Source organism: Cyprinodon tularosa, unplaced genomic scaffold, assembly GCF_016077235.1.
Source record: "Cyprinodon tularosa strain WSP-4 unplaced genomic scaffold, ASM1607723v1 ctg18, whole genome shotgun sequence".
Classification (NCBI taxonomy): Eukaryota; Metazoa; Chordata; class Actinopteri; order Cyprinodontiformes; family Cyprinodontidae; genus Cyprinodon; species Cyprinodon tularosa.
In genome coordinates this window covers 1,341,245-1,366,552 of record NW_024038608.1, presented here as the reverse complement: position 1 = coordinate 1,366,552, position 25,308 = coordinate 1,341,245, and the positions used below count along the sequence as shown (strand labels likewise).

At 37.3% G+C, this 25,308-nt stretch overlaps 1 protein-coding gene across 1 annotated transcript in view; it reads left to right on the top strand.

Annotated features, from left to right (window-relative positions):
• LOC119781566 (inactive dipeptidyl peptidase 10-like) overlaps nucleotides 1–15,978 on the top strand; it is a 107,017-nt gene extending 91,039 nt beyond the window's left edge. Inside the window, exons 17-27 of the mRNA XM_038282066.1 lie at nucleotides 2,929–2,976; nucleotides 4,357–4,455; nucleotides 4,655–4,724; nucleotides 5,712–5,840; nucleotides 5,921–5,986; nucleotides 9,052–9,106; nucleotides 9,284–9,380; nucleotides 9,583–9,641; nucleotides 13,627–13,699; nucleotides 13,839–13,912; nucleotides 15,637–15,978. Coding sequence (XP_038137994.1) covers nucleotides 2,929–2,976; nucleotides 4,357–4,455; nucleotides 4,655–4,724; nucleotides 5,712–5,840; nucleotides 5,921–5,986; nucleotides 9,052–9,106; nucleotides 9,284–9,380; nucleotides 9,583–9,641; nucleotides 13,627–13,699; nucleotides 13,839–13,912; nucleotides 15,637–15,765 — 899 coding nt within the window. The 3' untranslated portion in view covers nucleotides 15,766–15,978. The remainder of the gene's footprint in view (nucleotides 1–2,928; nucleotides 2,977–4,356; nucleotides 4,456–4,654; nucleotides 4,725–5,711; nucleotides 5,841–5,920; nucleotides 5,987–9,051; nucleotides 9,107–9,283; nucleotides 9,381–9,582; nucleotides 9,642–13,626; nucleotides 13,700–13,838; nucleotides 13,913–15,636) is intronic.
• The last annotated feature ends 9,330 nt before the right edge of the window (nucleotides 15,979–25,308 follow it).

Genomic DNA, 25,308 nt, shown 5'->3' with positions numbered 1-25,308 from the left:
TACGCTGAGAAAACAGATTACTGAGGTGAAATGGAATCTGCTACGGCACTCTTGTCGGTATCGTGTGTGTGTGTGTGTGTGTGTGTGTGTGTGTGGGTGTGTCTGTGTGTGGGTGAGTGGGTGAGTGGGTGTGTGTGTGTTCTCATTTTTGTTAAGAGGCTGAAAAGTAACTTTCTAGAGAGCATAGACTACCTTCATCTAGTGATGTTGGTCTATTGATTTTGATGTATTGATTGAAAATTGTTCATTATTACCTTGGTTAATTAACATCTAATGTTAATTCTACTAAATTTTATAGCAGTAGGGTAAAATGCTTGTCTTTGTTCAAAAGACTGTATTAACTGTAAAGACTGTCTTTTACATCAGCCTGTTTTCAGGGCCTTTTTTTTGGCTACATATTTGTTATTTTTTGCTACATGCCTCCCCATCTTCTTGCCATATGTTTCTATGGCATAAATCAGTATCTGTGACCTGTTTTCATTTTAAAAAAAGAACATTGGCACAAACCTAGCCTGTATGTATTTTTTTGTATGTCATCCAGAGTATTTAAATGATTTTCAATCAGGAAAAAAAATGTGCGATTAAAATGCGATTAATCGCGAGTTAACTCAGGCATTGATGCGATTAATCGCGATTAAAAAATTTAATCGATTGACAGCACTAATATTTTCATATGCTGATATCAAATAGATTTTTTTAAAAACGCGGTATCGATCTATTTTACTTTCAAAATCTCGTGAAATTTCATCGTTCTGTTACAAACTCTCGTGAAATTTTGCAAATTCTTGTGAGATTTTGTTAGTAAAATAGATCGATACCGTGTCAATATATCAACATATAAAAATATGGCAAAATTTTGTGAATTTTCGGGGGATTTCGTAGCATAACGATGACATATAGCAATATTTCATTAGTAAAAGAGATTGATATGGTGTTTTTAAATGGCAATATATCAGCATATGAAGATATTGGGATATTTTAATGTATAAATATTTTTTCCCTCGTCTTTAGAAGTTTTTAAGTCTGTAAAAAAGAGGTTTTTGAGGAAGAAGTAGTAGTATTTTATTTTTATTTTTTTACTTTAGAAACTCAGAAGCTGATCAAATATCGGGTTAAATATCGGTGGGGTGGCCGATGTCCGATATTCAGTTTTAAGGTTGATACAGGCCGATACCGATAGGGGGCCGATTATATCGTGCATCCCTAGTGATTTTGACATAAGGTAATGTTATCATATTGTGACCCAAGAATCGGGACATGTATCGTATTGAAACACACATGCTAATACTCACCCTTAGGTTTCACTGTAGGCCATAAAAGTAGAAGCAGTTTAAAAATTGGTTTGTAAATAGGTAATTGATTGTAGTCATTGATTGTAGCAGTGTTTGCTGTTAAATGCTGCTTAATAGGCCATATATATATATATATATATATATATATATATATATATATATATATATATATATATATATATATATATATATATATATATATATATATATATACACTCACCGGCCACTTTATTAGGTACCCCATGCCATTAACGGGTTGGACCCCCTTTTGCCTTCAGAACTGCCTCAATTCTTTGTAGCATAGATTCGACAAGGTGCTGGAAGCATTCCTCAGGGAGTTTGGTCCATATTGACATGATGGCATCACACAGTTGCCGCAGATTTGTCGGCTGCACATCCATGATGCGAATCTCCCGTTCCACCACATCCCAAAGATGCTCTATTGGATTGAGATCTGGTGACTGTGGAGGCCATTTTAGTACAGTGAACTCATTGTCATGTTCAAGAAACCAGTCTGAGATGATTCCAGCTTTATGACATGGCGCATTATCCTGCTGAAAGTAGCCATCAGAAGTTGGGTACATTGTGGTCATAAAGGGATGGACATGGTCAGCAACAATACTCAGGTAGGCTGTGGCGTTGCAACGATGCTCAATTGGTACCAAGGGGCCCAAAGAGTGCCAAGAAAATATTCCCCACACCATGACACCACCACCAGCCTGAACCGTTGATACAAGGCAAGATGGATCCATGCTTTCATGTTGTAGACGCCAAATTCTGACCCTACCATCCGAATGTCGCAGCAGAAATCGAGACTCATCAGACCAGGCAACGTTTTTCCAATCTTCTATTGTCCAATTTCGATGAGCTTGTGGAAACTGTAGCCTCAGTTTCCTGTTCTTAGCTGAAAGAAGTGGCACCCGGTGTGGTCTTCTGCTGCTGTAGCCCATCTGCCTCAAAGTTCGATGTACTGTGCGTTCAGAGATGCTCTTCTGCCCACCTTGGTTGTAACGGGTGGTTATTTGAGTCACTGTTGCCCTTCTATCAGCTCGAACCAGTCTGGCCATTCTTCTCTGACCTCTGGCATCAACAAGGCATTTCCGCACACAGAACTGCCGCTCACTGGATGTTTTTTCTTTTTCGGATCATTCTCTGTAAACCCTAGAGATGGTTGTGCGTGAAAATCCCAGTAGATCAGCAGTTTCTGAAATACTCAGACCAGCCCTTCTGGCACCAACAATCATGCCACGTTCAAAGTCACTCAAATCACCTTTCTTCCCCATACTGATGCTCGGTTTGAACTGCAGGAGATTGTCTTGACCATGTCTACATGCCTAAATGCACTGAGTTGCCGCCATGTGATTGGCTGCTTAGAAATTAAGTGTTAACGAGCAGTTGGACAGGTGTACCTAATAAAGTGGCCGGTGAGTATATATATATATTTATATATATATATATATATATATATATATATATATATATATATATATATATATATATATATATATATATATATATATATATATATATATATATAAAAATTCCAAATACTTTAACGTGATCTAAATAAGGGTTCATAAACATTTGTTTTTTTTTATTCTAAAAAATCACCTCCCCTCTTTTGTAAACATTGCAGGTCCTGACGTTCCAGCTGTGCTGCTTCTCAGTTTCAGCGACTTGGACTGTGAGTATTGTTTTTTTTTATCTGTGTCAGCGGGACCCTATTTTTTTCCTCACAGCTGTTATCAAAAACTGTTTGCAGCAATTAAAATGTTTTCTGTTGTATTCAAGGCAGCCGAATCCAGTGCAACACCAGTATGGTGACTTCAAAATATCAATTATATTATTTTTTTAAAGTCACTTAGAAATGAAGCGTGAATACTCCACACGTCTCAAGGGCAAGGGAAAATTAATTTAAAAGTATGGTGATCTCTCGGTGGCCTGATGACTGTAATGAATTTTGAATTGAAAGAAAGTTTAATATATTTAATGATACAAGTTTCTGCTTTGTATTTAGAGCAAAAAAGAAGTTTGAGCTCATATCTGCAAGTATACTGTTAAAATGTTGTGATAGTGTTCAAATGATGATGTTTTTGTTACATTTCTATTAAAAATATAGATAAATTTAATCCTAACTTCAGCTTGTTATCACTGCTATAAAGCTATCACTAACTCCTGATGATATAAAGCTAATGCTTTCATGATACTAAAGTTATATTAGTCCAAAAATGCTTATTTCATATTGATGTTATTGTGTTGGTAGTGTAATACTGTTATACTACTAACATTTATAATGTGTTATAGTAATCCTAGTATAGTAACATTATGCCAACATTGACATATCGTTGATTACTAGTAACTGTATGCTTAACCATAATCAGAAATGTTTCCTTTTTTTTTTTTTTTTAGCATAAGCAATTGTCAGCTTAGTAAAACAGGTCAAACTGTTCAATACAAATGTTTGATCCTGGCATGAAATACTTTTTACCGAGAATTTATAGTTAGAAAATTTCTAAAAAAATTTTTTTCCAGCATACAGCGATTTTTTTTTTTTTTTTTTTCCTTTTTTGCAGTGAGTTAAATTTTAAGAGCAAAAGTGCAACGCTGAAAATGTTTTACCTTTAATGGTACATTTACAATAAATTGCTCTTAAAGTCGACAAATGTAAAGAATTTTCTATAATAAGCCGATGAATAGGATGACGCTTAGCTTAATTCACAGCAAAATAGATGTATTTCTGTCGCAAATTGGCTCCCTCTGGAGCCCCCTTTCTCCAGACATTAGTTTTGTTTATGAAAATAATTGGAAATCATGAGTAATTGTTAATTGTAACTATGAATTTGAAGTTGAGGAGAGAAATCAAATAGAGATTATGTCGTTCTTTTCTTGCTTCCCACCTCTAAATGCAATCATTTGCATGTTATCACCACCATGTCATGGTACTAATGAGGATATGTTTTTCTGCATTAGCATTATACCATCACAGATTGCCATGTCAGAAAAAAAAGACCTGTTGTAATCCTTGTGCTAAGGAAAAACAGCTGTTTTAATTTCTTATTCACAGCATACTTCATCCTGGACAGCAACCTCCCCCTACGATCAGCGCTGGACACCAGAAGGAAGGCTAAGACCGTATTCGAGAATATCACCATTGACAACTTTGGTACAAATGATTTCTTAACAGCTGCATTTGAGCCCCACAGATAATTAAAGCACACATGACATGACAATGGATTCTGTTAGTGTTTGAACGGGACTCTCTCTACTACTGTGCCTGGCTTGCCGTCCCGACCTACTTTAATTTTCTTTGACCTTCCTTGGGTCACCTCCCCACTAGCTAATGTTTCTCTCTCTTCCTGCAGAGCTGCCTCTGAAGCTCATTTGTCCTCCGGGCTTCTCAGAGTCCAACCTCTACGGCCTTCTCCTCATCATGTGAGCCCTCGTCGCTTTATTATGATCCAGGCCTCGCTTCGACAAGGAGAAGCAACATTATCTCCCAGTTTGTTTCATACAAACTTCACAGCAACAAATCTTAGTGTTTAGTATCAGCCAAAAATATCGGCAGACCGACGTATCAGTCTGTCTCTACATTCTTCCAAAACAATAAGCGCAAACGATTGTTTTTAACCAGATATATATTGTTAAAGTGACTAAATTTGACATGAGCGCACAGAAACAGGTTAAGGCAGAAGTAGGGGAGAAACTAATTGAGCGCAGAGAAGATGTAAAAACTCCTGTTTGTGATATATTGGAAGCCTCATGGGATTAAATCTGCAAGAATAAAAAAAATGCATGTAAATATGCATGCATGTGCTTTAAATGCTGCTTGTACGAGTATAAGATTTATGTCTGCATTCTCACTGCACTGTTTCTCCTGTAGGAATTGAAGTAGAGGTAGCTTCTCTTTTAGCCGCTGCTCAAAATGAGAAATAGAAGAACATGTTCATCACTTTCTGAAGTCAGAAACAACAGAGTGGCTGATGGCTGGCCCTAAACTTGACTTTTCTGTCCTACTATACCAAAAATAAATATGATGGGGTTCCTGTTGGGACTTTAACTGGACCCGAATGCATTTGCTGACGTATTTAATGCCAACTGAGAGACATTCAATGGCCTGTTGGAAATACGGAGCGCAAGTTCCAGAGTCCTCTATCGAAAAGTTAAAATGACAGCCGGGTTGTGTGTTTCACACTTTCATAAATGGACTAATTGAGCCTAAAGAGGATGAAAAAAAGGAAAACTTATTTTACAAGTCAGGCAATTGTAAGAACATGTATGTTCAGTATTTGAATTTGCGCAATGCACCTTTAACTATCAAAACAACAGGGAATCAAAAATACTGTTCATAGCTATTATATGTTTTGTTCGTTTATAATTTTTTTTCTAAAGATGTAGTAAGTCAGACATGTTTTCTGACAGAGGCAGCATTCCCAGGGAACAGACGGCAACGGAGAAATTTGCACTGGACTGGGATTGGGCGCTGGCCGTGTCACATCAGATCATAGTGGCCCGGTTTGATGGCAGAGGACCCGGGTTCAGAGGTCAAAGGTGCAAGAACCTTTTTTTGACAAATTTCGTAGAAAGTTGCTCCAGATTAGACCTGTTGATATTTGTTGCTTTCTGTGCAGATCGCTGGAGCAGCCTTATCACAGACTCAGAACGGTGGATCTGGAGGACCAGATTGCAGCTCTGGAGTATGAGGCATTAGATCAATATAAAGACATATTCATTTATTATCACTGGAATCAAGAACTTAAGTCTACTTCATGTTTTTTTATGTGTTAAAACTCAAGTTAAACAACATTAACTTATAAATGCGAAATGTTTTTTTTTATATATTCCACTACAGCATCCTGGCTTTTGCTAACACAATGCCTAAGCAAACATCTTAGAGTAGCAGCTGTTCTTGTTAATTAACGTCCATCACTCTGCCCGTTTTTCTTGCAGCTGACATCCCTGCAAATGCTTCCAAAAATAAGTGCAATAAAAAAAATAATTGCTACAGACTGTTAATTGAAATATTATGAAAAGATGATTTAAAAATCTTAAAAAAGACCTCTCTCTAAAGTACTGTATGAAAGCATCAGTTTGGTTCGCAAATTTCAATGAATGATCTTCAAAACGTCTGAAATAGACTAAATGTAGCCTGATAAACCAGACTAAATGTGAGATTAGATGTTTGATTTAGTCTTTCCCCGATGGATGAGACATCGGAAGATTGTTGATGAGAACAACCCGTTATCTTTCAAACCATGTCTGTGCCTATTGGCCAACGCTCTGACCAATGAGTGCACCTGACTGTGACATTGGAAGTGCGACAGAAAGCTGGTGGGGGAGTGTAAACCAATAGCCTGTAAAACGGCGAATACGTCTTTCTTAAAAATGAATGAGCGTAGAGCCTCTTCCTGCTCACGTTTCAATGAAAAACCCAAGTCTAATCCTTCCAAAACGGATTCCAAAGCTGAGTCAAAAATCGCCATCATAGCCAGCGGTCCTTCACCCTTCACACACGACTATGCCGAGAGAGGGCCACTGCAGACGAGCTGCGGTTAGCCCTGGCTGCCATTATCCCCGGAGGTTGGCTGGTTGCCGCGGTCCTATCAACTTCGGAAATTGTTTTTTTAATTAAGCATTAAATTGGTAAATTGACCATATAATGACGCTTTAAAGTATAATATTCTTGCCCCAAATGATCTTAAAACGTACTTTCATTGAGCAACAGAAAAGAGAACTTTTAACTTTCAATAGAGCGCTCCATGCTGCAGTGGATGCTACTGTTCAATAGTTGTTGCCATCTTCCTTGTTGTTCTTTCTCCAGCGTCACGCCCTCTAAACCCCGCCCGCTTTGCATCCAGAAATTCAAAACACATCTCTGTGTTGTGATTGGCCCGCCAGATATAGGGCCTGGGGCATTGATCGAGGGTAGACCAATGGCAAAAATTATTTTGGCCGCTGGTGGGTGGGGCTAGTTTACTAGGCTAGACTAAATGGAGATCCCATATAGACTTCAAAGCATGGTGGTGGGGGCGTGATGGTTTGGGTTTGTTTAGTAGTGACAGGACCTGTGCTTCTTGCAGTCTTTAAGTGGACAATCAGCTCCTATGTGAGTACCAAATGACCCTTGTCTCAAATGTTCTTGTGGCTTATAACGCCCTGCAGCAACCAGGTTAATCAGGGTAGATCAGAGGCCCAGAACCATTCCCTCCAACTATGGATGTATATCAAGACATTTTGATAGTAATATTAAATACATATGCTTCCAAATCCCCCTCATAGTTGTATTAAAGACAACCATTGACATAATTGGAACTTATTGAGCTGTTGGTGAAGATTCTCAGTCATCAAGTTAATAGTCATTCCAACAAAAGTCAAAAACAATCCACTGGACTTTGTTTCCAAGTTTGAAGACGTTTCTCTTCCCATCCAGGAAGCTTTTTCAATTCAAAATGTCAGGAATAGCCTTGAATTTGAGGTTTTATCCAGTAGCAACAAGCTACAAGGCTTTGTTGAGCTACTGTATAAAACCTTGAACTCAACGGTAGGCTACTCCACTAACTCCACTAAAGTACAGAATGTTTTGCTGCGCTACAGGTAGCCAGGAAAATGCAGCCTGTGAAACTCTGCTCTGGGTCACACAGTCGCTCCCTCGCTTAAATATAGAAATGGAGCCACGACTTTGACCTGAGGAAAACGCTTCAACCAGCAGGGTCGCTTTCACCTACAGACAGCCTGCTCTCTGTGCTATAAAGGGAATTATGTTCTTTTATTGCTGCAAGCAAAGAACACATTTTGTAAATGGAAATGAAAGAAAACTCAATCGAGAAACAAAATTTGAAAAAACTTCTGAGTAAAACAATGTTTTGAGAGTAAGCATGATGTTTTCCTCTGTTTTACTTTAACGTTTTTTTTATATTATGTTTTTTTTCTAATAGTATTTTTTCAAGCTTTTATTTTATGTTTTTAGATTTTTTTTATTTAAATACAATTACATATCCTTTTTGTATAATTTATTTTCTGTATTTCTTTTTTATTCTGTTTTACCTTACTTGTTTTTTTGTATTTAGTTGCTTTATTGTTTTTCTGCTTTTTAGTTAATTGTTTCTTACGTTGTTTTTTTTTTCTGTATCATTTTAGTTGTTCTGGTGATTTTCTATTTCCTTAGTTGCTTTATTTTTCCTATTTTTTAGTTTATTGTTTTAATGTTGTTTTATTGTTATCAATTTCTTGTTTTTTCCCCGTTTTATTTTAGTTGTTTTATTGTTTTTCTTTGGTTGCTGTATTGTTTTTTTTTTTGTTTTTTTTTTGTTTTTTTTGTTTTTTTAGTTCATTTTTCATCATCAAATTTCTTTCTTAATTAATCAATAATAATTTAATTTCCCTGGGGTATTTTTTATTGAGTGTACAGTAGTTGTTTCATCAGTTTTTTTTAGTTGTTTCACTGTGTTTTGTAGCACATTCCTTAATGTATTATAGAGTGCAAGGTTTTAATATATTGTCTTGTGTTACATTCTTGATGATGATGATGAATTTAAAAGTCTCCGATTTAACTGGGGACTGTTGTTGTTGGAATTTTGAGAAATATAAACTTAGGGGCCCGTGTCTTATTATCTTGCTCCTGGCCCAGCAAAGGCTGTTACCTGGCCTGCTGCTCACCACAAGAGGGAGCTCTAATTCTAACAGTGGTGATATTTAGAGAACCTTGGGTTATGTCAAAAATTTGTAAAGTTACTTTTTTGTGTGTGTTTTTCTGTCCTCCCAGCTTTCTGATGAGGCTGCCGTATGTCGATGGGAATCGTGTTGGAGTTTATGGACAGGTTTGTCCGTTAGACTAAAGCTGGATACTGTAAATCAATCTATATCAGTCAGTAATGTGAAAAGCATCGTTTCTGTCTGTAAACTGCATGTTTATTAGATTTTTACAGACCAGGTTTAGTGTTCTTACTATCTTATGTTTCCTCCATCCATTTTCTGACTCCACATGTCCTCTGCAGGGTTATGGGGGTTACCTGACTCTGATGATGCTGAATTCAGAAAGGCTGATTAGATGTGCAGCAGCTCAGGCTCCCATCATTAACTGGACCATGTACGGTGGGTAAAACACTTATTGCTTTTGGTGCCAAACCTCCAGATCTTTCACATTGTTTCATCAAGGCAGGGAGACTTTAATTATACTTTAGCTCTGCCTTTTGGGATTTAGGCTTCGAGAATTTTTAAGATGAAAAGCTCCAACATTTATTAGAAGTGTGTCGTTGAGTGGACTTTAATCAACCTCGCCCTGCTTCAATTTCAGCCTCTGCCTTCTCCGAGAGGTACTTCGGATTGCCTTCTACCGAGGAGAGCAGATACCACGTAAGCTGCTCTTTCTAATTATAATCTTGGTTCTTATTACTTTATTTCCCTGTAGGAATTCATGCACATCTGGAGTTTAAACTACAAAAAAAAGAAAAAAGTCACCATTAAAGACAAATAAGTCTACTTCCCTTTGTTGATGAATGTTTCATAGTAAAGAGAGTTGACATTGGAGCTTTTGTTCCAACGCCGAAGGTGAAATGCCATCTCTGGGCCAGCGACTTCCTTTTAGGGTGATGATTTTAAATGTAGCATCCAACAGGGGCACCAGGGAGAGCTGCAAATCAGCAGGTCTAACCCTTACAGCATGATTGCTGTTGCTTTGCAACGGTTACCGTTTCTAGCACAGAACTAAAGCTGTAAAGGTTATGCCTTCATCTTATTTATAATTTTTTTCTGATGAAGTCATAATTATACCAAAAACACGTAACAAATACTCTCTAAACTGGCAAGTTCTGATTTCCAGGAGTCCAAAGACAGTTTAGGCAAACCGTTCAGAAGGGAACAGGTAGGCTCACTGGTTGAGAGGCAGAACAGGTCAGGATCACGAAATCAGAAACACCACAGATTCTTAAAAACATTCCAACCCTAGAGAGAACAAGAATAATCTGGCTCTGATGACTGGATGCTAGCACCTTAAATAGAGGCAGGAGCAGGTGAATCAGATGAGAGGTAATGAGCAACAGAGCAAAGTTAAATAGGTGAATGGAGTTAGTAATTAAGATAGTCATCAGTTCCTAGATCATGTATCATCAGTGTCTCTTGAATCTTCATTCACATTTTAGGCCAAAAGCAATGATAATAATAAATCTTTAACCCGTTTTCAACTGCACTGCAAAAAAATTATAAGAAAATAAATGTTGTTATTATAATAAGTGCAATTTTACTTGAATTAAGCAGGTAAGTGAAACACTTTGTCAATGGAATAAGACATTTTACATTTAAAACAAGAGCAAACAATTGCAGTCTCTTATTTCAGTTCAATTCAGTTTATTTATATAGTGCCAATTCACAACAAATGTCATATCAAGGCACTTTACAGTCATCCAGATCATACGTCAAATTGATTTAAAGTTTTCTTTCTAAGGAAAATCAATTGCATTGAATCATTCACTAAGCATGCTTGTAGCGACAGTGGAGAGGGAAAACTCCATTTTAACAGGAAGAAACCTCCAGCAGAACCAGGCTCAATGTAAGCGGCCATCTGCTGAGGCCGACTGGGGTTCAAAAGGCAACTGTTAAGGCAACTGTGCATAATATCTAATTATGATTTTTTTTAAAGGTAAAATACTCTTTCTATTGGCTGATCCTCTGGTTTACCTGCTCAAAGTGAGGGCAAATACACTTATTTTAAAGACATTTTTATTCATTCTTAAATTGATTTTGCAGTGTATGTATAAATTAAAGCTTATTGCCTATTTGTTGCGTTTGATCTTCAAAGATATAAAGATTTTCTGTAAAGAAAAAGAGAATACGTATAGAAATCCAAGAGGTTTAAAGCTAAAATCATTGCTTAGAGGTTCCCCCAATGTGAAGGTTGCAGTGTATTTTTCCCTATTAAGTGGGTTGCTTAAAACTGGGCCAGGCTGCTCTATTTTGGTGCCTCGCACAGCAGGAAGCGTGATATGCTTTGGATTTATAAAAAAAAAAAAAAAAGCCAATGTAACACGATCTGATCAGACAAAATTTAGCCAAAAAGACCCCCCCGTATCCCTCCACCCCTTACCCTTTAGGTTACGACTGCAGAGAAAGAAACAGAACACAGCTGGGCAGTTGTTGGCTCAAAAAGACATCTTTAGGTCCAAATCGAGGCTGAGAATAAATGGAATAATGGGAAAGAGAGGGAATTCCTCTAGTGCCGCAGTTAACTGCACACATGCTCCATGAGTAATAAAACTAAATGCAGTCAGGCTCCGTGGATTACAGAGTGCTGCTTGCTTTGTTTTCTTCTTCTTTTGTTTGGAAATCTTATTTTGGAAATCTTTGAAACGTGTTTGTGTTTGGCTTCATTTAAAACCTACTGGAAAAATTTGATTTTTTTCTCATCATAATATAAACTTCTCTCAACTTTGATTTAACTTGAAAACATGTGGTTGATACACGTCCCACTTGTTCATATGCTTTTATTTTTAATTGACGATTTCTATGAATTACTGCTATTTTATTTTTTTGGACCCTATTTGAATTTTTTTTTTGGCCAAATTAGTTTTTTCCCTACTATTTCATATAAGGTGTTTTGCTAACATTCTAAGCAATTTAACTAAGTAATTTAACTAATCGATTTTAAGTAATTTTACCTATAATAATAAAAATGTATTAATCACCTTACGTCTACTTCACCGGATGTTGCTGCTGAATTTACATGAATATAGTTAAAGTTTATATGTCACACTGTACCTAATACATGTATTTTTGTATGATTTAGTTGAATCGCAGGACACCACCTATTCATTACTAACATTAGTACCTCTGTTTTTGTTTTTATCTGTGTGCATATAAAAACAAAGCATGCTTCATAGCTTCCTCGGTTCAATGCTTAGCCTCCCTCTAGTACCTAGAGAGAAAAATGTGGAGCCATCACTGTTGCAGATGCCCTCAGAAGAGTAAAAAAGATGCAGAAGTGGTCCAAATGAGCTCTATTTCATTTTATTTTTCTCCCCAAAATAGTAAAACATGAGTTTGATACAATTTAAGAAGGACTGTAAATGTAAAACACTCCTTTATAACCCTTTGAAGCTACAGCAGCGCACCTCTTTTGATCTTAAAACCTTCATTTTTGTTTTATACATCATTTATTCTCACTTTAGTTCTTATAGTACTTGCTAACTCTCCTGGAAGGCTTGCGGAAGACTCCAGATTTTTTTCTCCCACTAATCTCCTGATTTTTTAAGTGAAGGAATTGAGTACATTTGTGGGCATATATGTCAGTATCTGCGAGCCTTACGCTTATAGAAAGCCAGAACACAAGAAGAAGGAATAAGTGGTGACACCTGACACACTGAAAAAGGAAAGATAAAGTGAAAATATGCTTAAATTTAGCACACGTTGGACAGAGAGGTTATCCGCTTCTGCTGCGCCCACCGTGCCTTTTGTGTTGCGTGCGTTGTTAAAGTTTGTGTTCACTGCGGCAGGAAAAATTATCTGGTTAAAAGATTAAAACGGAATCTGTTTCATTATTCTGAAAAAAAGAATTTATTAAATGTCAAAGAGGCAACATTTTCCTAATAAAGTTAATTCATCGGGTTTAGAATATAAAGTGAGAAATGACAAATAAATACTGATACACCAAAAAATTAAAACCAAATACTGGTAAATATTCAGGTGATTCAACGACTCTGGATAGTAAGAAAAAAAAACATTTAATTGGCCTTTTAAAAATGGAGTTTAACATAAGAAGAAAAGACAAAAATCAAACTGCCAGTTGACATTTTTATAGAAATCTTTTATAGAAAGTATATTTTAAAAAAACTCATAGTGGCAAGACAATATGGCAAGACATTTTAGCAGTAATTAACAGAGGAAACTAAACTAAGCAAAAATGAAAATACAAATCAAGGAGGAAAGTGTCCCTTAATCTAACTAAAATAAACATAGCAAAGGAACACAAGATATTGAACCTAAAGAAATTATACTTGCAACACCATTTTAACGAGATAAAAAAACAAAACAAAAACTGACAACCCACAATGCACCAGGCCTTCGGACTTTCCTAAATTTTATGAAAATAAAAAACACACAAAAAAGTACTTTCTCATTTTATTGTTATTCGGGGTGCATAATATAGATCTACTCTTATTCTGAAAGTCTGTTGGAAATGCTGGGCTACTTTATCTGTGTTTTTAACTTAGTAAAAAATAAAATGCCTTGAATTGTTTTGTGCGTCGTACTTCATTAGGATTTGCCATTTGGCCTTGTCTTTTGTATTTCAAGACGTTTTGTTTTTTTTCTGAAGTTTTAACAGCTTTAATACATTTTCCATGTTTAGGCATCCAAAGTGCTGCTTGACATGAAAGGCATCGAGGGAGGAACTCTGTTTCTGGCCCACGGCACGGCTGACGGTAAAATCATCCTCCTCACACAGAAAACGTTTTGTAGCCTTGTTACTTCTGCAACGTGAATCATAAAGTCCATCTTTTTTATTATGTAAAAATAATCTTTTAACAGTTAACATGAGTGTTTTTGTGTTTTTGTGCGCAGCCAACGTTCACTTCCAACACTCAGCTGAGCTCATCAAACACTTGATAAAGATTGGGGCAAACTACACTATGCAGGTAAAAACCCCGCTCATCGGTCTTACATCATCAAAAACTTACATCATGGAAGAACAGGTTCCCAAAGGCTTCACATTGTGTAATGTAGTAAGCCTTTGGATCAGCAACAGAGTGAAAACATGCTGAACAAGCCAAAGGAAAGTTCAAATGTTCTGCAGCTGGAGTCTGTGGCTAACGGCCCTGGAGCCACATTTAGACATCCATTATGTAGATTTGGCAGCTTTAATTGGTTGAAATGGCTACTTTGTTTGTAAATTTAGCTGATTTCTGTTCCATACAGAAATCCTGTTAAAATTCAATGTTTGCAGATTGATGTAATCCAATTAAAACTCAATAACATGTTTCTATGTTGAGAATAACACTAAAAATGGAGACAAAAAGTTCAAAAATGAAAATCTGAGTGGTTTAATAATACAAATGGAGAAGCTTCTATATAGAGACAAGGAAGAAGAATGGCCTTAGATATAAGTTAGGTCATCATGGGGGTTTGAAACAGTTGAGGATTGTACAAATAATAGACTGAGAAAAGGCCAATAACAAACGCAATAAAACTAAACTAGACACAAAGACCATTACAAACCAAGGAGGAAAGTATCAATGAAATAAATGTTTAATTAGATACACAAAAAACAGGAAAAAATGTATGAGACCTAAAGAAATATGACAGAGTATGGCAAGATCATTTTAGCAATAATTAACAGAGGAAACCAAGCTAAGGAAAGTGAAAATACAAATTAAGTAGGAAACTGTAAATGCAGTATAATCTAACTAAAATACAAATAGTGAAGAAACACAAAATATTGAACCTAAAGAAATTATACTTGCAACACAATTTTAACAATATTCAACAAACAGAAATAAGTTAAGTATGGCAAGAAGTTTTAAACATAAACAAAACAATAAAAACAAAAGTAAAATTTAAAACCCAAAACATATGATCATCACACTCAGTTCAGTTCACATTGATTAAATACAATTTTTATAAAAGATCTGATTGGATTCAGGTTAACATGTATTAACAGATGAGTTGTAGTGTGAAAAATTACTAGACTGCCCTTATTTTCATCTGCTGTTTGTTGTAGTCTTAAGGTAATATGCTTTCATATAATATAATTATGCCATTTCCACACTCAATAACGTATTAAATGCAAGTCATTTTATATCCAATATAATCTGATTTAATACAACTGTTCCTAATCCTACTTTAATTCCAGTGTATTACTGGGAGGGTCAGCTTGAAATCCAAACACAGAATTTGCTGATAAATCAACCCAAAATCCTTCACTTTCGGTTTCGGCCAATTTACGACCCTGTTGCGAAAGGACCACTTCAAAAGCAGTTGTACATGGTTCAATTAGTCTGATTGGACCATGAACCAATTTTGATCTGAATTTAGTCACATTAAGCCAAAATCAATCCAGGTTTTACCAATTAAGTAGTTCCTGAACTGCAATGAGAAAAATTATTCAGTCTGGCTTATCATTTCATATTTTATGACTTATCACTCTGTAGCATCTACACATTTTAATCAAAATTTTAATCAAAATGTGTAATCAAAATGTTTTTTTTGGGATAAAATAAACTTTGAATAGTTTATCCTCAGGTTCAATGAAATAATTTTATTTATTTAATTTTTTTTTTTATCATATTCAAAGTTCCTTGTTCTTGTCTGGGCAGAAAAAGTTTTGATTGACCTTGTTTTTTAATTCTCATGCCTAACTCAGATCTATCCGGACGAAGGCCACTTCCTGTCGACACGCAGCCAGATCCAGCTGACTCAGTCCCTAATTGGATACTTCACAGGATGCTTGCTCGACATGTCGTTGTTACTTGAACAGCGGGACGACGAATGAAAGGAAAAGGGGGGTTATTAATGTGTGCGGTAAACCAAATGTGTGTTTTATACCAGTAGCACCATTATTGACGGACAAAATAAGCTTCTTTGTGACATATCAGACTTGTATAAAATGCTCTCAAAGTGCAGCCGCTGTATATTCAGTGTTGTTAGCGAGACTGTTGTTATCAGCCCTGACTGAGAATTGTAAGGCCTCATTTACCCCCAATGAGATTCATTTGTTGTCTTCTTTTTTAATTTAAAAAGTATTGAACTTATTTATTAATTTTATCTAATTGTAAAGTATTTTACAATTAAATAAACAAAAAATAGGTTTAATCAGAGTGTAGCACCTGGAGGTGAAATGTATATAGATTACAATAATAAATAGAAAACCTTGGTGCCAAATATTGATATTTTAACCACAAACTATTCTTTTTTTTTTTTACCCTGATAGAAGATTTATGGATATTTACATATATGAGTAATTTGGACATTTTAATCCTATTCTGTTGTGAAATTAAGCCTAAAACCTGAAAGCTGGATTCTGTCTGTTAAACGAGTTTTTAAAAGTTCCTAAAATCATCATGCAAAAAATGTAGAAATGTCAAGTTTGACTTGGATATTCTCTGATTGTGAAAAAAATACAAACATTTTTTATGATAAAGGGCATAAATATGCAATATTAATACTAGGAAAGCACTCGGACAGCGCATAGATTTTGCCCTATATTGTGACTTACACATATAGGTAAAACTTGCACATCATCGTCATTGCCAAATCTAAATGAATTGTTCCTTGGCATAAGGCGCAGCTCTGGTTAAAAAAAAAAAATAAATGCATAAAATGCATTGATAAGTTTTCAATTTATCCTGCTAACAAACCTTCTGACAAACCTTCCCATTTCTTGTGTTTTTGTTTTCAGTGAGTCCAATGCCGCGGCTGTTAATAGTCAGTACTGCCACCCTCTGGTTTAGTTGGGAACTGCTTGTTCCTCCAAATATTACAATCTGACAATGTTAGAGAATTATGTAAAAAATGACTTTATCCAGATTATGTTCTGGATCATAACCAAAATTTTATGGATTGTTCATTGGCATGATGTACACCTCTGATGAAACCTCATTAAAATCTGTCCACAACTTTCAAGTTACCCTGTGGACAGACAGACAAACAAACATGCAAACTCAATTCAATTTATTTCTATAGCACCAATTCACAACACATGTCATCTCAAGGCACTTTCCAGTTCACCAGATCATACAGTCAGATTGATTCATCTAAGGAAAACTCTCCTAAAAACATAACTTCCTTGGCTGAAGTACCAAGAATATACGCAGAAATTGTAATATTTGATATTTCCCACCAAAAAAGTTATGATTTAACTTTAATATATCACACTACAAACTTTTACAATATTGTTTGGGGAGAATCCAACTGCATAAAACTGAAATATCTTCTCAAGGTATAACAATTGTGCTGTTAATAGCTGCTACGGTAAAAGCTATCTCCCCTACTAGCTGGTAGATAATAAGGCAGTCGAGGATTTTTAAATTTGGATCTTGCACCTAATATCAAGCACATTGTTTTCAAACTCCTGCTGACTTTTACCAAAGATTGGAAGTTAGTCCTTGAGGAACTCCAACAACTGTACGATCACCACAGCTATGTGTTCAGAGGTATCTAGTTATGAAGTTAAACTTTAATTTCTGCCAAACTGATATGCTCAATAATAAATGAACTAATATAGTAGGACCTTTTAACCTTTAGCCACTAGAGGCGCTAGACCTGTAACTTAAATGTGAAGCTGTTGCAAAAGTAAACATTATCTCATAGTGCAGACTGCAAACGGTAGCTTGTAAGCGTATGTAACTTTATGGCTATTTACTGAAATAGGTTTAAATGACATGATGTAAAAACAATCTTACTCTTGGAGAGAGTTAGTAGTAATTAAGCTGGTGATCTATTGCTGAGTTCAAATTAGGCTGCGTCCTCAGAAAGCCAGATTCGTAGGCAGATTACATCATAGCGCAGCAACGAGCTCTGTTCGGGTTCCGAGACTCCTCGTTATGTGGCCCACAAATGCGTCCTTCGTTTTGCCCGTTTTGAAGGACTAGTCCGGTGTATCCTAGGTAGCCTTAGATACCCCGTGATTCAATGCGAGTCCAAGCAAGTCGGTTTCTCCCTACTCAGAGGAAAAAGGTACTTGGCGCCGAACAGTGGTGAATATTGGAAGTGCACTTTAATCTAATGCTGCTTTCACACCGGGCGCAGCTGGCGCAACAGAAGCAGCGAGTTTACATGCAAAGTCAATGGTTGACGCGCGTCAAGGCGCAGCAAAAGGTCCCGCAGTGCGTTTTGAGCAGCAGGCGCAGCGCGTCTGAGCAGCTGAAGCAGCGCGTCGGACACGTTTAAGCATCTGACGCGCTGCAAACGCGCTGCTGCTCGAGATGGAAAAATTTAATTTTTGCTGCTCGACGCGCCGCGTCAACCAATCAGAGAAGCTGATCTGGGAGCTGGCTGGGAGAGAGACACAGCGCTGATGATCAGAGCGCTATGATCACTCCTCTGAAACAGTTTATTGACGCATTAATTAACTCAAAATGCAGAAATCTGCCGGCAGAATATGTTCGCTTTTATTATTCTGGTGCCTGCAGATCGGATTATTTAGATGAAAACCAGCTACCAGCCGCCGCGGTGAACCGCGAGGAGGCGACCCGGCCAGAGGCTGCTGATGAAGGGATTCCTACTGACAGCGCACCGCTGGTATGTGGGCGTCTGAGCGGCTCCGACAGAAATAATATTGGAAGGCAGGATGATAATCTGGATGAACTGACTAATGAAGTTTTCAGGTGGATTTTCTCACTCAAAAACATATCAAAACTACTTTATTCCCACTTATCACAGCAAATATAGCTGCAAGGCAGAGAAAGGATAGTGAAGCTCCGCCCAACGCGCGTCAGACACACTTTTGCACTGTGCAGCCAGAGCAGCAAAGCTGCTTCAGCCGCGCGTCAGAACTAACTGGTACAAGCAGCAAAAATGAAGCAGCAGACGCGATTTTGCTGCTCCTGCTGCGTCCGGTGTGAACGTAGCATAATACAAGTTTATGAATAGTTCCATCTGAAATGAATGAACATAGCTGTTTTAAATGCATATTGAATCAGATATGTGGCGGGTAATGTTTGGTTTATTGAAATGTTTTTATCTGTCCCTGTGGAAATGGGTTTGGCTGATATTTAAGGACAGATTCTAATTTATTTGAAATCTTGGGTGGTGCAGCTGGTGAAGCTCCTCCAAAATGTTATTAACACCCAGAACAGCAGTGAGAAGTTCAGTATTCATTCTTTTCCTGCATTGTGTGTCAACTCTGCCAGTTGCTAGGTGACAGAGCGTACGGCGGTAAAAGTTGGACCTGTTTGAATCAACAGCCAAAACTCTTCCGATCTCTTTATTTTCACGGACCTCGAAGGACCGAGTGGAGATAGGCCGGGTCCTTGGACGATGCAGCCTTTGAACTCGAACACACCCAATATTTTTTTGTCCTCTTTTTGAGCTGGGCTAGTTAAGAGCAAAAGGAGCCAAGCACAGATTAAAGTATCCAGGTTTATTTCTGATTTAAAGAACTTGATGAATATTACTGCAAAAAGAGCTTTACTACCATGAGAAAAGCAGGTAAGGTTAGCTCTCGTGTTAAAAGGGCACTCAGACAGCCATAAAATGGCGATCTGGGTCACATGACCCGTTCAGCGATCGAGCTGATTCATTTTCAAGTTATTGGGGTGAGTTAAATACTGTGTTAAAGACCTGAAAAAACATTCAATATACTGTATCTCAAATTAAGCTTATTCTCAAAACATGTATGTGGTTCTTTAAAATAAACCAAAAAAACATATTTTTGGATATTATCTAAAATAATATCAGTTGTTGGCTTCTAATCGTTGGGGAGAGCCAGTGGAAATTTAAAATGATGGGTTAAATGTTTTCTGTCAAGGTTGGGTGGAAGTTGGTTGAGGACCCAAAGGCAGAGATGAGGAGGCAGAGATGAGTTCTTTCAGTTTTATTTGATGTGGTAGCAACAGAAGATTAAATCCAGTCAATGACCTGCAGGGAAATCAGAAACCAAAACACAGAGACACTCAAGAGGACCATGTAGTAGGAATGAAGTAATGAAGAGAAACCAGCACAGGAGGAGAATGGGTGGTGTTCGCTTTCAGAGGCTGTGTCCTCCAAGGATCTGGGCTAACTGAACTGGGACCCTGGATGTTCATGAAAATTAGGAGGCCAGAAGAGTTTCGTCTATTGATTCAAACAGGTCGAGTCTTCTTCTGCATTCACTGCCCCTACCCTCTGTTGCACAGCAACCATAGTTGACGCACAAAGCAGGCAAAGAATGGAAACCAAACTTCTCACTACTGTTCTGGGTGCTAATAACATTTTCGAGGAGCTTCAGCAGCAGTACATTCGTCATGGATATCATATTTATAATCCCGACCCTGCAGAGATATTGGAATGTGTACCTAAATATCAGCCAAACCCATTTGCACAGGGACAGATAAAACCTTTCAATAAACCAAACATTACCCGCCACATATCTCATTCAATAACCATTTAAAACAACCATTTGTATTCATTTCAGACAAAACTATTCACATACTATTATATTAAACTGCACTTACAATATTCACCCCATTTGCATATCTCCTCTGAGCACAGAGCAGCCAGCTTGCTTTGGCTCGCAATGAACCATGGGATACCCAAGACTGTGTACAGTAGCAGCCATTCTAAATTGCCAAAATCCCCTCCAACTTCCAGCCACTGGCCCTTTTCTGGGCGTGCATTTTTTTTTTTACTCTGACTCCACCCTGTCACTGAATCTATAGGGGGTGACCAGGAGAAGGCACCTCTCTCTAGATCTTAAAGGAATAGTACACCCAAAACATGATTAGCCTTCATTTTCTACTCACCCCCATGCTGAACAACACTCTGGAGTACTTTTTTGATATCTCAAATGCATCTGGAGATCTGGGAGGCTTCTTGCTGTCTGCTGACATTCAAATAATGGAGGTCTACGGTGCCCGAGACAGAAAGGTCCATAAAAGTCCACAAAAACGTGTCAATATTCCTCCATACTGCTCGTCCAATGTATTCCAAGTGTCCTGAGTGGGTAGCATCCAGAATTTACTCGAAACGAAGTCATTTAGAATGTTTTTAGAGCATAAACAGTAGTGTATAGGATTTCCTATCGTTCAGGACGCTGCGGAAGCCGGCAGACCAAACCAGATGAAAGTGCGCATTCAGCGTCTGCTCTGCCAATAATGCAAGCGTAGAAGAAGAAATGTGCTGTTTACCTGTGCAAAGAAAGAAACAACGAAAGAAAAATGTCTGAGGACTTCAGTGTTGAGGAAGAGCATGAGTTCTTTGCCGAGCTGAATGCGCACTTTCGTCTGGTTTGGTCTGCCGCGGTTTCCGTAGACTCGTGAACGCGCTTTTAGGAAATACTATACACTACTGTTTATGCTCTAAAAACCTTCTAAATTAGGCCTACTTCGTTTCGAGTAAATTCTGGATGCTACCCACTCAGGACACTTGGAATACATTGGACGAGCAGCATGGAGGAATATTGACACGTTTTTGTGGACTTTTATGGACCTTTCTGTCTCGGGCACAATAGACCTCCATTATTTGAATGTCAGCAGACAGCAAGAAGCCTCCCAGATCTCCAGATGCATTTGAGATATCAAAAAAGTACTCCAGAGTGTTGTTCAGCATGGGGGTGAGTAGAAAATGAAGGCTAATCATGTTTTGGGTGTACTAATTCTTTAATGTCCACAATTCATGACAGAAAAATATTTTTGTACAAAAATTTATGTTTAAAGGAAAAGTCCAGTTATATTCAGAATTCAAACCTCTGAAGGTCTTTGAAATATAAAATGATTACCGTTGATACTTTTCAATGAATGCTAAGTGTTTTTAAATAAGAGTAGTTTCATTCAAATGTGCTTTACCGGAGAAACCCATGTTTGTCAAAGAGCCCTACTGCCACTATGATGCTGTATCCGCTGTTGAGCAAGTCCCAATGCTGTATCTGGTGTTTGCCATTACGTGCTATTATCCAAGTCATCTTGAAAACATCTTTGAAATGCTGGCTACATATTAGGTGTTTTTTCTCTGGCCAGAAGTTCGAAAATCGAACCTCTTCAACTGGTCAATCCAACGATGACCCTGTGGTGCATCATGAATTGGAAAGGTGAAACTTTTACCCGCTGTATTACAACATGCATCTGCCATGCACATGGGCATTGTCTATTTTACTATAGCTCTCGTCAATTTCAATGGTGAAGTCCTCTCGAAATCTTAAGTAATTGTTGATTGCAGTTGTGTCAGGTACTTCCCATTGATTTTGCTAGTAAAGCGGGGAGAATGGCGCTAAGCTTACCGCATCGTGACATCACTTATATTTGGGCAAAAATGGCTGTTCGTCAGGGATTTCGACAAAAATTATTGGTTTCAGTTTATTACTGATTTGAATTAAATAAATCACCATGAACGCATTAGTTTTTAGGTATAAATAATGATCCATTGATTATTCCTTCCTGACCGGACTTGTAGGGGACCAGCCAAGTACCAAAGAAGGAAAGTGGGAAATTCTTAATGGCTACTACTGTAGGATACACCCGACCTGTCCTTCAAAACGGGCAAACAGAAGGCTGCAATATTCGGCAACCGAGGTGTCTTTCAATCCGAATAGACCTTAGCGTCATGTAATGACGTAAACGGACGAAGCTGGCCTTCGGAGGATGCAGATCCTGAATTCGAACTCAGCATATGTATGGGAGACAGAACAAAGACTGGGTTGATCAGCTGACAAGAAGCAGGTGTGGATAGAAGCAACTAGTTGCTAGGGGAGATGAGACTGGCACAACGGGGCAGTAGAGAGTAGCACGAAAAAATGCCTAGAAAGCACCTACAATGACACAAAACGGGGAACAAACCAACGACCAAGAAAACACAGAGCAACTGAAAACTCATAAAGAAACCAAACACCAGTCCACAAAGGGCAGAACCATGATATTTTCTTTCTGTTTAGCTAACCTGAACCGCTGTCACAGATAAAATAAGCATTTTATATATTGTAGACGACAATTTATCCCTTCTGTAAAACATTTTTGTTTTTCATTTTTCAACATCAGAGAATAAAAGTTTTTTCTTGCAAATATTTGTAATTAAATAAAAAATTTCTGAGGATTTATGCTGAAATGTACTCCTATGTGGCTAAATGTAATACTTTTTTTTTTTTTTTTTTTACCAACAATAGGTCAGTGTACTCAATCATAGGTCTAAGATAGAAAAGCCTGACCCATGAGTGTACAGTTTATCCTCATTTTTTAACATTAGGACATCATTTTGGGGTGACTCAGTCTTGGCTTGTTGTACACAGCAGTAACTCTAACTAAATGTGCAATCTTAGAGGTTAAAGTGTGTTTTCTTAAGTCTTCTGGGTGTTTGTACAGATTTATTTATTTATTACTATTAAAAGTATGCTTTTATTTAAATGTCACACCAGTTTTGTGGTGTTTTTCTTTTGTGTCCAGGTGACAATATTACATATTTTCTGCCATTTAAAACGTATTTTTTTTATTTTTCGTTTATTTCTTTTTACATGCAACCTTTATAGGGAGTATTTTTAAGTCCCTTAATGTTTCTTTAGTTTCCCTAAATGTCAACACTCAAACAGTGTTTTGCTTTTAAACTAATTTCCTGTTCATGTGGTGCACATTTCCAGTAGAGTTAGTGCACTCCCAGCCGCTTGAGGATCTTTTCTTCTCTGAAATATGTCCTAGTTAAAGTGTGGGTTCATAAAGCTCTTCATTTAAAAGCTCTGTGTGTGTCCAGAGCAACAGAGTGAACTCCTCTGCGTGATTGTGGGTAAGAGAGCGAGTCGCACAATTACCGTCCGCCTCATACGAGGGCCATTATTCACAGGATGAGTGTTCTGGACGACGTGCGCTCAGCATTTGGAGTTCATTTCCATATGAAAAACACCAGGAAAGTAAACAACCAAGCGGCATTTACAGCCAACCATGGAGGCGAGTTACCTGAGCGGTCAGATGTGGACACAAAAAATAATTTCTAACATTACATGGATGATATAACTCCCACAAATCCATATCTATACCTGCTTTATGATGGGAAAAAAACTGAAAAATCTGGTTTAGAGAAGAAACTTAGGTTGTTGGCTTGTACTACTTTTCTGGAAAATGCAATTAATTTTGGATGAATGATGAAAAAGCTGTTGTAATTGTTTGCTGTTTTATTATTAAAGATTACTGAAATATTCTCATTGGGGTTTACTTTGGTTAAAAGAAACAAATGAAACAAACACCTTTCCACCTTACAACACACGTCTTGCTCAAATGATGCTGTAATACACTATTACATCTCCATGCATTAAAATACAACAGAAATATTCAATTATTTCAGGCTTCAATCAGAACTGATGGCTGGGGATCTGTTCTAATGAAAACCAAAATTACTTAATATTAGATCAGACACATAAGAGCAAAATTTTTAAATGTAAAATTGTATGTTTAGCCCTACGCCATCATTGTTTCAGGAGAGACTTATGTGCACATTTTACAGGTAAGGGAAGCAGTAAAAAGTCATTGATGAACACAAGCTGTTATATCCGATAATTACCCATGGAAAGTTAAGTTTAAGGAAAACAAGGGAAAAATTACCCAAATCCAATAAAAGCAAGATAGTTTTAATTATCTTGAAGTTTTTTAGAGGTATACAGTCAATGAAAAGAATACATACTGTCACTAGCTGCAATTACATTACAAATACCTGCAAAACTATGTCAATATTGTGTTCATTAAAAAAAAAAAAGTAGTTTTTTTTCAATTGTGGTAATTCTAATAATTAAGAAATGCGACTAACTTGCACGCAAATATGTTTGTTTAAGCAAACAACAGCATGGTATTGGCAGATGTAGAGATATATCAATTTTTCAGCCACAGTTCTAATGCTCACTGGGCTCATTGTCACAAACTAACTATAAAAAAATATCCAGTGTCATTGTGAATGAAAATATGCCTTTTAAATGGCAGTTATGTCCAGTTACAGATCACCTGACTGTGAAAAAAGCATTTCCTTTGCAGTTTTGCGAAATCTAAAGTTTCAGTATCACCAGAGTATCAAAACATTTGATCAAATTGCAGTGTTTCTATTTAGCAAATGTATGTTTGTAATTACAATTTGAGCAATTTAATGTTTTATGGATGCTAAATGCTACTGACTGCATATGAGGGAAAGTCACAAATGGTCAGTACTATAAAAGCTGGGTGTTCGTCCAACCTTTAAGGGAAAATTTAGTGGAAGGATAAAGTATGGTTATACAATTTCACATCAACAGAGGTTTTACTCCTGTTTATTCCTGATATGGAAGCGAAATAGACAAGATAACAACTGACCAAAGGATAAACAAACCAAACTAATATGGAAAACCCCTAACGCCCAGTGGCGGCCGGCCCATAGGGGGCGCTGGGGCACCGCCCTC